The sequence below is a fragment of the Phyllobates terribilis genome, unplaced genomic scaffold (genome assembly GCF_046119375.1).
Source record: "Phyllobates terribilis strain yellow unplaced genomic scaffold, ASM4611937v1 Scaffold_1__5_contigs__length_1240528914, whole genome shotgun sequence".
NCBI lineage: Eukaryota > Metazoa > Chordata > Amphibia > Anura > Dendrobatidae > Phyllobates > Phyllobates terribilis.
Genome location: NW_027362761.1, coordinates 307165759 through 307180416, shown reverse-complemented (window position 1 = coordinate 307180416; position 14658 = coordinate 307165759). Strand labels below are relative to the sequence as shown.

The window sequence follows — 14658 nt, the reverse complement described above, 5'->3', positions numbered from 1 at the left end:
TTCCATAGAAGAATAAAAGCATTACTGAACTAACTGAATAAAGATCTAAAAGTTATGGGTGCAGTTTTAAAGCGTCAGGGGACCTGTCAGGTTCCCTTCAAAGGCAATCTGTCAGTAGGAGTAGGATCAACCCTCCTAAGCCGTTTATATGGGCATGTAGGTCTAGGAAACTGAATAAAATTATACCTTGATATCTGTAATCCGAAGTCATATACCAGAGAAATGCATGCGTTTCTGATATGTAAATGAGATGTTCCAGGCCCTGGTCCGGACACTGATCTACATGAGAATCTGCCTCCATGGAATATTTTAAATAAAAGGAGGCATTACCAGTGTGAGACGTGTAACTAACACAGTATGGTAGAACTGACCTTTGTCTCACTACAAACACATTTGCTGCAGCTCTCACAGCTCTGCTGTATTAAACCCCTGTCTGCCTGTGAGATGGAAACTGAGAGGAGCCTGCAGATGTGTCAGGTATAATCACACACAGCTCTGCAGTGAGATCAGGAGAGCAGAGAGCAGCCATTACACAGCACACTGGTAATGCCCCTTCATGTAAAATTACCTCTGAAGGGAGATTTTTCAAGGAGATCTATGTCCGGCCCATAGTCCTGAACAGCTCATTTACATATAAGAAATCATGGATTTCTCTGGAGTAAGACATAGGATTGCAGATGTCAAGATATCACTTTATTCAGCTTCCTATGACTTGAGTGTCCATACAGACAGCTTAGGAGGGTTGATCCTACAGATACTAACAGATTCCCTTCAAGTATGTTATCAGCAAAAAGTCTTGACCTTTCTGCTCCAAACTGTTAGATAATGTCTTCATTGCGGTATAGTAACATGACGTCATGATGACATCCCATCACATTTTCACTATTGCTAACACAACGGCACTCTCTTCTGTCAATATCCTTGTATAGGAATGAGATCCCAGTGTTTATTATTTGTAAATAAACTCTTTCTAAATAAATTATCAACTACCCACTGGATACATGATAATTGTTAGATCACTTTGGGCTCCACCACTGGGACACCCACTGATGGCCTTGTGTTTCACATTCTCCTACGGCCACAATTCAGGGGGAGATTAACTAATTGTCCGGTAGTGAACACATTCTACCAATCCATACGCATTGGATGATAATTATCCGAACACACCATTTTCGGTGGAAAAGGCCAACTATTTCATGTGTATGGGGACCTTACAACTCTCTTTCAAAAGATGATGGCGGCGTGAAATGGATTGGCCCATTGGAATTTTTACACTTGATCCTTTTGATTTCTGAAGAGATAATACATAGCTAGAAGTGTCTGACAGCAACATTCTCATTTCTCCCCACTCGAAACACATCCTCTTACTGTGTATGGCGGAGACATGACAGATAGCGGTCTGCTGAAGGAACGTCCAGCGGACAGCTACCCGGTATGTACGGCCAGCTTGATCTTATGGCACTAAAGCTTTCTTTATAGCCAGGAACAAATCATCACGGATCTAACAGCTATCAGCTGTCCAGTTGATAGGTAGTAATTTATGTAGATAGTAACACCATTTTAGTATTCATTTTCTCATTAGGATTTTTAGTCATGCAGAGACAGATATTTACCCAACACATTATTGAAATAATACAGGTGCTGTCCACCTTTTGAGACATTTTTTTTCTTAAATGCAAGTATTTCGGGAAAATAAATAAATAAAATTGTTTTAAAAGGTAGACAACACCTTCAGTTGGTAGGTCCAATTCTAAGGTTTTGTTACTGTTCTTCATTATTAAAAGTTGCCGTACTCCATAAGCCAATGTAAATGAATAGCAGACACAATTATGTAGTGAGTGATGTGTGTAACACAGACATACACCTATGTCAGACAAGGAAAGGGGGTTGTGTAGTTCCGGGTGGAAGTCACACTATTTTTGGCACTAGGTCACAGTCAGTGGTATTTACTTCTGCCCAAAGTCCATATTTGCCAACAATATCTGTTCTACACATCCATGAGAGCTGGTTCGTGCCCGTGTTCACAAGATCTAGTCCTACTGTTTTTGTGTATCCTATATAATTGTCTAAATAGACACATGAAACATTTTCTTTCTTATGGGAATGTTTTTCCATAGGTTGAATTGGTTAGAGTGAAGAATAGATCTTACTCTACACCTGCGTGGTGTTATAGAGAGGCAGCAATTGCACATGGATCCCATAATCCGCACCGCAGGGTCATTTTCTGTATAGTCCTATAAAAAGTGCTGTTTTTTGAGACAATTCTCCAATTATTCCTGGAGTAAAGAAGGCCACACAACTTTAACTACCATCATCTGCCAACTTAGTGTACAGCATTACAGAATATGTTGGTGATATATCAGTAATGAGAGATAAACAGGCAATGTGACATTGGGGTGCAATCATTTTTCAACCTAATTTTCAGACTTTATAACACAAATTGTCTTCTGATTCATCAAACTCATGCTGTTCGGTATCATTTTGAAGTCACAGACATGGTAATGACATAAAATACCTGCGACACAACAGTTCGTGGTGTGAACCAGCTTAGGCCCTTTATCTAGTATGGATTAAAATGAAACCTCACCCAAAGTTCCCGGCATGGCGTTGCTGACAAGCGCTCTTCACTACCGCATCAAAATGAGTTTTATGCTGGAGGCAAGACTCCGCTGTGTAACACTGAAAGGAAGAAAGCGTGAAGAATTTGGTAAGGGTACATTCCCTGAGCTTTCCAGCATAGAGCCTGTATGGTGTCCATGCAATGGTTAAGGACGCTGCGACCAAAAGCAGCACATCAGCCTCCTGCAAGGTCAGTTCCCCTAATAAAGACTGAATCCTAGCATATTTAAAGGGGTTTCCTGCTCGTCTGTAAAACTTAAAGTAGTTTTCCCACGAACAAGGTACACTTCATTCAATAAATCTTGGAATAATAATAACTTCCACAATTGGATGTGTGTTAAATCCCGTGTAATGGCTGTGTCTGACCGTACAGGAACATGGTTTGATCATACCACATCTCCTGGACAGGGGAGGAAGCAAAAGACTATACAGACAGGACGGCACGGGGATCACAGCTGCCGCTTTCTGTGAGGTAAAACATTTCCTCACCTGTTTAAAAACATGTTTTACCTCACAGAAAGGTCAGGTCCCTTGTCATCAGGAAGTCATCTCTTCTGGTCCGACGGATACCATCAAAGTGGCAGTACTGGAGCGGAGGAATCCAGGGCAATGTATGACTTCTTTTTCTTTTAGAAGCTTTGCTTCTCACTATATATGAGCTGGGGTCGGGAGGGCCGTGGCTAGACTGAGCACTACGGTTCACTCTCCGTCTGATTTATACGGCCATCTGACTGTGCCCTCAAAGAGGTTGTCTCACCTTCATTCTTCAGGTGCGCACCGCTCCCCAGCCTCCTGCTTGATTAACTATTTGGCCCAGTGGCATTATTGAGCCGTTGGCCCACACCGTGATCGTGCCCTCTCAGATGCTCTTTTATGTGGCAGCTTTGTCTGTGGAGCATTGGAGGGAATCTGTCGGCAGGTTTTGCTATTTAATCTGAGGACAGCATGAGGTAGGGGTTAAAACCACGGCTGTGGAGTCAGTAAGCCAAACCTCCGACTCCTCATTTTCCACGACACCGACTCTGACCCCCTCATACATGGCTCATGTTTAAGTGATAAATTTACTGTAGCACAGATTCATCTCAGCTAAAAGTCTAGACCCTTAGATCAGGAATAGGACAGACATTTATAGGACATTTCATAACTTTCCAAAATTCTTATGAAAAAATATTCCCACAAACTGCATTGAACTACTGTACCCAATTTATTATATATTTTAGGAGTCGGAATCGGTTCATTTTATACCGACTCCACAGCCCTGATTAAAACACTGAACTCAGCGATGTGTCACATGTCTGGCTGTGTGCTGTTGTTTACTTACACTGAAGGTTTAACTACCTAGTGATTAACATTGCTGTGACTTGCTGGTGTGTGACTGCAAGTCCAACTCTGCCCCTTCTGTGATAAGCAGCTCACAGTCTATAGACTTAGTACACAGAGAGCCTGGTGTGGGCGGGGTTAGCTTTCTCAGCTCTGCTTCATGCTAAATCTAAACACGCTGATTGTGTCAGAACCACTGCACCCAGTAAACTAAGTGATACATCATTGGGTTCAGCGTCTCTTTGCCTACATCAGGCTGCTCTCAGTTGAGGGAGCAAAATCCTGCTGCCAGATTCCCTTTCATCTGGCTGGATCACTGAGCTAAACGTGTGCTAAGGATACCGCCTGCTCAGAGCAGTGCTTACAAGCTCTATAGGAAAGCACAGCACATGTTTGGCCGCCTCTAATACTTTGTAGCAGTGGATGGTAACCTAGGTAACAAGATCTAAACAATAACACTCTGGTTTTGAGAACAGAAGTAATTGTAAAGTACAAGTTGTGCATTTGTAACCATTTAAGATGAGGACAATCCTTTAGATGTGAAAGAAGAGCAGAAAACCCTATCGGTTCAGACAATCTGGAATCTATTCCTTATGGATACAGCTGGGAAGAACAGTCCACTCCTGTGTGTGCCCCAGGGGTCCAGCAGCCTGCACTCCGCACCGCACACAGCATCCAGGCTGTTACCGCACAGTCACTGAGGACAGTGCACACGGGGCACACGGCGGACGCAGCGGTTACTCGCCTTGGGCATGTGGCAGATGAGCCTGTCTCTGGGGACCGGGGACACCGGCTGGTTCTGCATGCTGGGCTGGAGGTCCCTTCTGGCTCGGCCTCTGGGGACGCGGCGGGTTATAGTTCTGGGGTACCGGATTTGGCAGGGCAGTGTTACCAAGACAACGGCTGGCAAGCCATGGGCGTGGTTTGAAGGTAACAGAAGGCGTGGGGGAGGAGCGGTACAGACGGTTATTGGGCGGGGCTTACACACTAACTTTCTACTACGGCTTTTCCTGGTCACTAGGACCGGACAGGCTGCCTCCACCTTTGTATACGTTGTCACGTCTCGGAAACATAAAGGTTCCACACGTGTGCAAGCCCCGGGCGGTACCGTCACTGCGGTAATGAGACAGGTGCATCTTCCTGGTTGCGCTTATTACGTAGCTAGTAGAAGCGAATGGTCTACACTTACGTAACGTGGTATTCTACACCGCGCACGCCGCGTACGGCTCCTGGTTGCTTGGTAACTGTAGTACGCTTTCCTGTGTCAGGCTGCGGAGTGCAGGCAGGTGCCGGGGTCGGGCCTGCTGCGGGATCTGCAGACGGGCGGGGACGGGTGAGCCCATAACAGATAGACCAGGGCTGGCAGCAGACACTCGTACCCCGTCGTGCGCCCCCTGCAGGACAAGCAGCCCTGAGTTACCCCTACTAACCTCCTGCTTTTCTCCTAGGACATAGAAGACTGTACTATGGCCGCTGCCAGGATCTCTCCTTACCTGCCACCTGACATCGACCCCACTAAAGCAGCTGTTGCCTTTGGAGAAAGGGCACTACCCAAACTAAAGGAGGAGCTGAGGGACCCCGCGTTACTCACCAGGCAGCGGGCGCTGATGGCGGTGTGCGACCTGCTGCACGACCCGGAGAACGTCTACCAGGCCGTACGACTGGGTACGTCGCGAGTTCTTGTCTTCTTGAAGTTATTTGGGTAAAATGGTAGACAAAAAAACCTAATTCCACATGATAAATGACAGTTAGTATCCAATCCCTGAGATCGCATTACAAGCCAGAACGTGCGCCCCCCAAAGAACATCACCATGCATGGTCCGCGAACATAGAGATGAATGGGACCATTAGAGTTCCTCAGTGATTACAGTCACGTAACCCCTGCAGGCAATCACTAGTCCCAGTGGTGACATTTGTACATGTAATGTGACGGCTAAGGCCACAGCCCCACTATCAGTATTCGGTCAGTATTTTTTCTCAGGAGTGGGAGACAAAACCAGGAGTGGGTGATAAATGCAGAATTGGTGACTTGTTTCTATTATACCTTTTCTCTGATTGTTCCTCGCCTGGTATTGGCTCCCACTCCTGAGAAAAAATACTGACCAAATACTGATAGTGGGGCCGTGGCCTAAAGCCGATTGCTTGCAGCGGTCACGTAGATGAAAAGCGGGACAACTTCTGTCAGGGGCGTAAATAGAAATCATGGGGCCCCATAGCAGAAGCTCTAATTGGGCCCCCCCCCCCCCCCCAAATAAATAAATATTTGTCTGTGTCACAGAAGAGCAGATCTCACAACTTTCCAGCCTTTACGTAGTAGTTTTCCTCCTGCTAAAGTCCTAGATCCCTCTTTCATTTCCCCATAAAGTATGATGCCAACAAAAGTGCCCCCCAAACACAGTATGATACCCCCATGGTGCATTCCTCCACATTAGCCTCCACATGCACAGTATAATGACCCTACAGTACCCCACTTCAACTCCCAAGGCAAAGTATGGTGAGACCAACACAGTATGATCCCCCAACTGTGACCCCCACAGAGCCCTTCATAGACTATAATGGGCTTACATACAGTATAATGGCCTGCACTAGCCCTCCAAACAGTATAATGGCCCCCCACATAGCCCTCAAAATATTATAATGGCCCCACATAGCCTTCCATATAGTATAATACGCCACTGATAATCCTCCATATAGTATAATGCGCCCCCATAATCCTCCATATACAGTGCCTGCAAGTAGTATTCAACCCCCTGCAGATTTAGCTGGTTGACACATGCGGAATTAACTTGGCATTGTGACATTTGTACTGTAGATCAGCCTGGAAGTGGGAAATGCACTGCAGCAAATTTTGTTTTTGTTTTTTGTTTTTTTTTTAAAACGTAAAAAGTTAATTCAGAGTGTCATTTATTATTCAACCCCTCAAACCACAAGAATTCTGTTTGGTCCCCCTAAAGTATTAAGAAGTAGTTCAGGCACCAAGAATAATGAGCTTCACATGTGTGGATTAAAGATCTCTTTTGCCAGCCTTTTCTGACTATTTAAGACCCTCCCCAAACTTGTGAACAGCACTCAGACATGGTCAACATGGGAAAGACAAAGGAGCATTCCAAGGCCATCAGAGACAAGATCGTGGAGGGTCACAAGGCTGGCAAGGGGTACAAAACCCTTTCCAAGGAGTTGGGCCTACCTGTCTCCACTGTTGGGAGCATCATCCGTAAGTGGAAGGCTTATGGAACTACTGTTAGCCTTCCACGGCCTGGACAGCCTTTGAAAGTGTCCTCCCGTGCCGAGGCCAGGCTTGTCCGAAGAGTCAAGGCTAACCCAAGGACAACAAGGAAGGAGCTCCGGGAAGATCTCATGGCAGTGGGGACATTGGTTTCAGTCAATACCATAAGTAACGTACTCCACTGCAATGGTCTCCGTTCCAGACGAGCCTGTATGGTACCTTTACTTTCAAAGCGTCATGTCAAGGCTCGTCTACAGTTTGCTCATGATCACTTGGAGGACTCTGAGACAGACTGGTTCAAGGTTCTATGGTCTGATGAGACCAAGATCGAGATCTTTGGTGCCAACCACACACGTGACGTTTGGAGACTGGATGGCACTGCATACAACCCCAAGAATACCATCCCTACAGTCAAGCATGGTGGTGGCAGCATCATGCTGTGGGGCTGTTTCTCTGCCAAGGGGCCTGGCCATCTGGTCCGCATCCATGGGAAGATGGATAGCACGGCCTACCTGGAGATTTTGGCCAAGAACCTCCGCTCCTCCATCAAGGATCTTAAGATGGGTCGTAATTTCATCTTCCAACAAGACAACGACCCAAAGCACACAGCCAAGAAAACCAAGGCCTGGTTCAATAGGGAAAAAGTCAAGGTGTTGGAGTGGCCTAGTCAGTCTCCTGACCTTAACCCAATTGAAAACTTGTGGAAGGAGCTCAAGAATAAAGTCCACATGAGACACCCAAAGAACCTAGATAACTTGGAGAAGATCTGCATGGAGGAGTGGGCCAAGATAACTCCACAGACCTGTGCCGGCCTGATCAGGTCTTATAAAAGACGATTATTAGCTGTAATTGCAAACAAGGGTTATTCCACAAAATATTAAACATAGGGGTTGTATAATAATTGACCCACACTTTTATGTTTAAAATTTAATAAAATTCAACTGAGCAACATAACTTTTTGGTTTGTAAGATTTATGCTTCTGTTCATAAAACCTACTCTCGTTTTCAGTTTGAAGGCTCTAACTTATTTGCATCTTATCAAACCAGCTAAATCTGCAGGGGGTTGAATACTACTTGTAGGCACTGTAGTATAATTCGCCCCCCATAATCCTCCATATAGTATAATGCACTTCCCATGGTCCTCCATAGAATATAATTCACTCCCCACAGTCCTCCATATAGTATATTGCACACCCCATAGGGTAAAATGCAGCCCCCATATAGTATAATGCACCCCACAGTCCTGCAGTATTATGGGCACCACGTACTCACTGATTTTTAAAATACCGTATATTTTGAATAAGCCGACCCGAGTATAAGCCGAGGCCCCTAATTTTACTACAAAAAAACTGGAAAAACGTATTGACTCGAGTGTAAGCCTAGGGTGGGAAATGCAGCAGCTACTAGTAAATTTCCCAATCCTGGTACGTATGGCACCCATCATCCCCCAATCCTGGTACGTATGGCACCCCTCATCCCCCAATCCTGGTACGTGTGGCCTCCTTAATCCCCCAATCCTGGTACGTGTGGCCTCTTCAATCCCCCAATCCTGGTACGTGTGGCCTCCTCAATCCCCCAATCCTGGTATGTGTGGCCTCCTCAATCCCCCAATCCTGGTATGTGTGGCCTCCTCAATCCCCCAATCCTGGTATGTGTGGCCTCCTCAATCCCCCAATCCTGGTATGTGTGGCCTCCTCAATCCCCCAATCCTGGTATGTGTGGTCTCCTCAATCCCCCAATCCTGGTATGTGTGGTCTCCTCAATCCCCCAATCCTGGTATGTGTGGCCTGCTCAATCCCCCAATCCTGGTATGTGTGGCCTCCTCAATCCCCCAATCCTAGTATGTGTGGCCTCCTCAATCCCCCAATCCTGGTATGTGTGGCCTCCTCAATCCCCCAATCCTGGTATGTGTGGCCTCCTCAATCCCCCAATCCTGGTATGTGTGGCCTCCTCAATCCCCCAATCCTGGTATGTGTGGCCTCCTCAATCCCCCAATCCTGGTATGTGTGGCCTCCTCAATCCCCCAATCCCGGTATGTGTGGTCTCCTCAATCCCCCAATCCCGGTATGTGTGGCCTCCTCAATCCCCCAATCCTGGTATGTGTGGCCTCCTCAATCCCCCAATACTGGTATGTGTGGTCTCCCCAATCCCCCAATCCTGGCATGTGTGGCCTCCTCAATCCCCCAATCCTGGTATGTGTGACCTCCTCAATCCCCCAATCCTGGTATGCGTGACCTCCTCAATCCCCCAATCCTGGTATGTGTGACCTCCTCAATCCCCCAATCCTGGTATGCGTGACCTCCTCAATCCCCCAATCCTGGTATGCGTGGCCTCCTCAATCCCCCAATCCTGGTATGCGTGGCCTCCTTAATCCCCCAATCCTGGTATGCGTGGCCTCCTTAATCCCCCAATCCTGGTATGCGTGGCCTCCTCAATCCTGGTATGCGTGGCCCCCTCAATCCCCCAATCCTGGTATGTGTGGCCTCCTCAATCCCCCAATCCTGGTATGTGTGGCCTCCTCAATCAATGAATGCTTTTTGGAGCTAAATGAAGATATTTGAAAAAAAGAAACGTGGGACATCGCTTTATCCCTTGGATTACCGTCAGGCCTGGGTGAGTATATTGGTTAATTTAAATGATTAAAGAATGTGTCTGTTGTATTTCAAATAAAGTGTTTTACTCTCAGTGGGTGTGTTTATTTAACTCTTTACTTTACTTAGGTTTAGTAATGAGGGTGTCTGACTGACACCTCTTCATCACTAAACACAGGGCTAAGTGTCAGCTAATGCCCTAAACCTTAATCACATTAGCATTCCCATTCATGTAATTTCTGGGGCAACTGAGAGCTTCTATTTTTAGTCTAGGAAGGTGCCATTAGGCAAACATTGTCCCTGGCTAGTGATAACAGCTCACAGCTATTTCATTAGCTGCCATGATCAGCAACTAGCACCGCTTTGGACGCAGGGTATTTTAGCAGCGTCCAAAATGCTGTGTTCTAATGCCGCACTTTTGTTGTCGGTACATGCGGATCCACCGCATGTAATGACATTTCAATCGGTCAAAATCTGCAGCGGAGACTAGCGTCTCCACTACAGAAATTAACATGCAGCGGGTGAGTTTGTGTACGTACCCACGACACTGACATGCGGCGGGTCTTTCAGGACCGCAGCATGTCAAATTCACTTGCGGAGTCGCTAGTCTCCGCAACGGATATTTGACCACTAGAGTATATTGAATGCGGTCAATAGAACGCAGCGTTTTGAACACAGCAAAAATATGCTGCATCCAAAGCGCTGCTACTTCCAGATCGTGGGCACATAGCCTAAAATTAAAATAAATGGCGTGGGCTCCCTCGTCATTTTCATAACCAGCAGAGGGAAAGCCAACCACTGGGGGCTGCTATTACTGTTATGATCTGCAACATGTACTAAGGAAAGATAGGGGAAAGCTGTCCCTACAGTAAGACTAAGCTGAATCCCTACGATGTAGCGGGCTGCCTGTTCCTAGTGAACAGACCCGCCTTAGTCCTCGGCTAGTCTGAACGAAGACCTATAGAATTAAGGGAGGGGTCCCTAAAAGAACTAAGGACTGGGACAAAAATGGGACACCTCCTAAACAGAAGTTGTTGTAGAATACAAAAGACAAACTGACAAAAATGTACTAGAGGTCCCAGAGGACCAAGCGAACTGACAGAGATAGGCACCGAAGCACCAGGCTAGCAAAACAGTCAAACAACACTGAAGTCCAGTACAGCCAGAAGGGCGGAGCTGGAATATAAAGGCAGATGGTCACGTGACCGCAAAACACAAGATAGAAAAACTAAGAGGAGGGTTCTAACAATTACTAGCCGGGGAAAGGGCCATTAGCCAAAAATGTTCCCTGGCTATTAATAACAGCCCACAGCTGTTTGCTTAGCCTTTACTGGCTAGATTACAGGGGGACCCTAGAAAAAAATTGACTTAGGGTCCCCCTATAAAATCTAACCAGCAAAGGCTAAACTGACAGCTGTGGGCTGATATTAATAGCCAGGGAAGGGGCCATGGATCCTGGCTCCCTCCGAGGCTAATAATATCAACCCGCAGCGGCCCCAGAACTGGCGCATCCATAAGATGCACTAAATCTGGTGCTTAGCCTCCGTTCTTCCCACTTGTCCTGGTGCGGTGGCAAGTGAGGTAATAGGGTTGGGGTTTATGTCAGCCTTGTATTAGTGGCTGACATGAAGCCCAGGTTGGTAGTGGAGGGCGTCTATAAAACGCCCCATTACTAACCCCGTAGTAAGGTTTTTGAAATAAAGACATGGCCAGAATAAAGTCTTTTATTCAAATAAATTTCCACATGGTTTTAATAATTTATTTTAAAATAAAAAACACTGTATACTAACGCCTAATCCAGCACGGTGGCTCAGTGGTTAGCACTGCAGCCTTGTAGCGCTGGGGTCCTGGGTTCAAATCCCACCAAGGACAACATCTGCAAGGAGTTTGTATGTTCTCACCGTGTTTGCGCGGGTTTCCTCCGGGTTCTCCTGTTTCCTCCCACACTCCCAAAGACATACTGATAAGGAATGTAGATTGTAAGCCCCAATGGGGACAGTGCCGGTAATGTTTGTAAATTGCCTGAATTGTAAAGCGCTGCGGAATATGTTGGTTCCTTTATAAATAAAAAGATTATTATTATAATCCCCAAAGCCCTTGTCTCCTGTAAGAAACCAAAAATAAAAAACAATATTCCTCACCTGTCTGCCGTCATTACGTGATCCGGGTCACTTCTACAGCAGCCACATCACTGATGTGACTATTGTAGAAGACGGCACTGTATGCACTGACAGGAATGTAATCACTCCTGTCAATGTACATTGCTGTGCTGCAGGAGTGAGGTCACTGGAGTTCGGTCAGCTGAAGATCAGCTGAGAGCTCCTGGACCTCACTTACTGCATCAGTGTTGCATGGGGAAATTCTCACGCAGCACCGATGCTGTAAGTGAGAGCACCGGAGCTCTCAGCTGATCTTCAGCTGACTGAACGCCAGTGACCTCAGGGCCGGTAGCTCAGCACTATACACTGCCGAGAGTCAGTGACCGTCAGTGTAGCGCCAGCTGCTGGGTGATCGGATTGCCGTGGGACATCGGAAGGACAGCGGACAGGTGAGAATAAGGTGTTTTTTATTTTATTTTAACTTTTTTTTTTTACACAGATGCCGGCTGAGGAGACAACTTCTCCCCTCAGACGGGAGCGGCCGTCGGATGATGGGAGGAGTAGTTTCCCGCTGGCAATTCTTTATGCGTTTTTGCCGCGTTTTTGACTCATTGACTTGAATTTAGTCAGTGAAATACGCAGCAAAAATACGCAGCAAATCCGCAAATATATTTATGCCTGCGTTTTTGCTGTGGATTTGACTGACTCAATTAAAGTCAATGGGTGAAAAACGCTGCAAAAACGCACAAAGAATTGACATGCTGCAGATTTAAACGCAATGACAATCCTGACAGGAAAATTCCTGATCATGTGCACAGCACTTCAGGATTGTCATTGCATTAGCTGGCACACGGATTACCTAGCGTTTTTGGCCCATTTCCATGCAGAAAAAATGCTTCGAAAACGCACCAAAAACGCTCAGTGTGCACATAGCCTTATGGTGTTGTGATGTTGAGGGCACAAGGGCTGAGCCCACTCCATCACTCGCTAGCTCCAACACCCTGCTCTAATGGCCAGAAACTGTCATTTCACCACCTACATGCTTCAGCCAGTGTTACCTGTCACATCACACATAATACTTTTTGAGTGAGGGGAGCTCCCTCTTTAAAAGTAAGTTCTTATGAGATCTTGCCAATGGAGAAAATGAAAAGATACAGATCTTGGTACTTTTGTTGTGTAAAAGTTGTTTCTCAAGTTATAATATTAAAGGGGTTGTCCGATCTAAGAAGCAAAGTGTGCCGTCGCTCTAGTGTGCCGCCAGCCTCCACCACACAGCTCCTAACTGGCCGCGATCCCGGTCCGGGCCAGGTCATCTTATAAAGTGTGGTACCCTTGAACATAACATGCTGACAGAGCAATAAAATATTCTTCACTTCAACTAAGGAGTGCTGTGGTCTTTTGTATATTGCCGTAGCTCTATGTGATTGCCATACTGTCAAATGCGCACACTGTCATGATTCCCCAATACTCCCCATGTGGGTGTGTGGACACATGACCGCATGTTGCGCAGACTGGTCTCACCCGGCTACTCAATTTTCTTCTATTGAAAAATGTCATATGAGACTAGTTGGCACGTGACAGCAAGTTTACAAATCGCCCTATTGCACAGGGTATAGGAGGGAGTTGTGACAGTGGGCGCTCTGCAGACTTTGCTTCTTAGACGACAACCTTTCATTTGTTCCAGAAGTTGAAAATATTGTAACCTGAAAAATAAGCCCCGGAAAACTATGAAATGTGTGTCTTTATAGCCCCAGTATTAAAGAGCAGGTTCAGCTCCCCAGTGAAGCCATTTAATTCTCCTATGTCATCCACATGGAGCTGTCGGGAGCTATTGCCATTGAGCTGAGGCACAAGACAGCCGTTCACAATTCCAAGCAATATAATTATATAGTATAGACGCTAAATCCCAGCACTGCAGTAACGTGTGCTCATTGTACTCGGCAGGGTCTCTCAGCAAGCGCCGTCCAAATACCTATTGGTACACACGACAAGGACTTTCTTTATATTATATTATATTTCTCTACATATCTTCTTCCGCCCTCTAAACCTTTATATAGGTCGAATTTATCATCCTTATTGCACCACTGTTTGCTGCTCTTTGTGTATTTGTGTTGTTTTTCTTTTCTGGATTATTTATGACATGTATGCCCCAGTATTAAGATTTTCTGTTCCAGGTCTTTCATTTTTTTTCCTTCCTTTTTTATTACCTGCAAATTTTTAAAAAGTCTCAAAGCTAAAATACCAGTTAGAAGGTGGCGTAAGAGCTGGAGAACAATGTCCTGCCAGAAGTGTTGAATTGATACATTTGGCATAAATAAATGTAACACAGCCTTCAGTGAAATCTCTCCTATAGTATTGTCACTCACAGATCAATGTCGGTGATAGATAATTCAGTAGTTCACAGACCGTCAACATCATGCCTAGCAGCACTGAAAGTCCACAAGGAGCATGCTGGCAGAGGAGAGACTGGTGGCCAAACGTGCCAGTTGTTTCCCCTGCCCTGAATAGTACAGTCTAGTACATATGCCCGGCTTCAGCTCCGCAGCTTAATGTGTATGATGTTGTGACGTCATTCACATCAGCCAAAGACAAAGAGGCAAGATTGTCAGGCTCAGGTTAGACCAGGGATGTCAAACTCAAAACGCACAGAGGGCCAAAATGAAAAACTTGGACAAAGCGGTGGGCCAACCAGTATACAGAATAATGGGCCCCACATAGTCCTCCATACAGAATAATGGGCCCCACATAGTCCTCCATACAGTATAATGGGCCCCACATAGTCCTTTATACAGAATAATGAGCC

The 14658-nt window shown here is 46.0% G+C and overlaps 2 protein-coding genes across 6 annotated transcripts in view; one reads left to right on the top strand and one right to left on the bottom strand.

The window, feature by feature from the left end:
- Positions 1 to 14658, bottom strand: part of LOC141258852 (guanine nucleotide-binding protein G(z) subunit alpha) — a 245866-nt gene that overhangs the window by 16792 nt on the left and 214416 nt on the right. For 2 of the 3 annotated variants that reach the window (XM_073674037.1, XM_073674045.1), the window contains exon 3: positions 2588 to 2679. In XM_073674037.1, the coding sequence (XP_073530138.1) occupies positions 2588 to 2679 (92 nt within the window). Of the gene's footprint in view, positions 1 to 2587; positions 2680 to 4684; positions 4876 to 14658 lie in introns of those variants that run through there. The other variant, XM_073674063.1, reaches the window with a different exon arrangement.
- The window catches only part of RSPH14 (radial spoke head 14 homolog), a 263097-nt gene continuing 253526 nt past the window's right edge, over positions 5088 to 14658 (top strand). For 2 of the 3 annotated variants that reach the window (XM_073674095.1, XM_073674078.1), the window contains exons 1-2: positions 5098 to 5272; positions 5388 to 5604. In XM_073674095.1, the coding sequence (XP_073530196.1) occupies positions 5114 to 5272; positions 5388 to 5604 (376 nt within the window). In that variant the 5' untranslated portion in view covers positions 5098 to 5113. Of the gene's footprint in view, positions 5273 to 5387; positions 5605 to 14658 lie in introns of all 3 variants that reach the window. The other variant, XM_073674086.1, reaches the window with a different exon arrangement.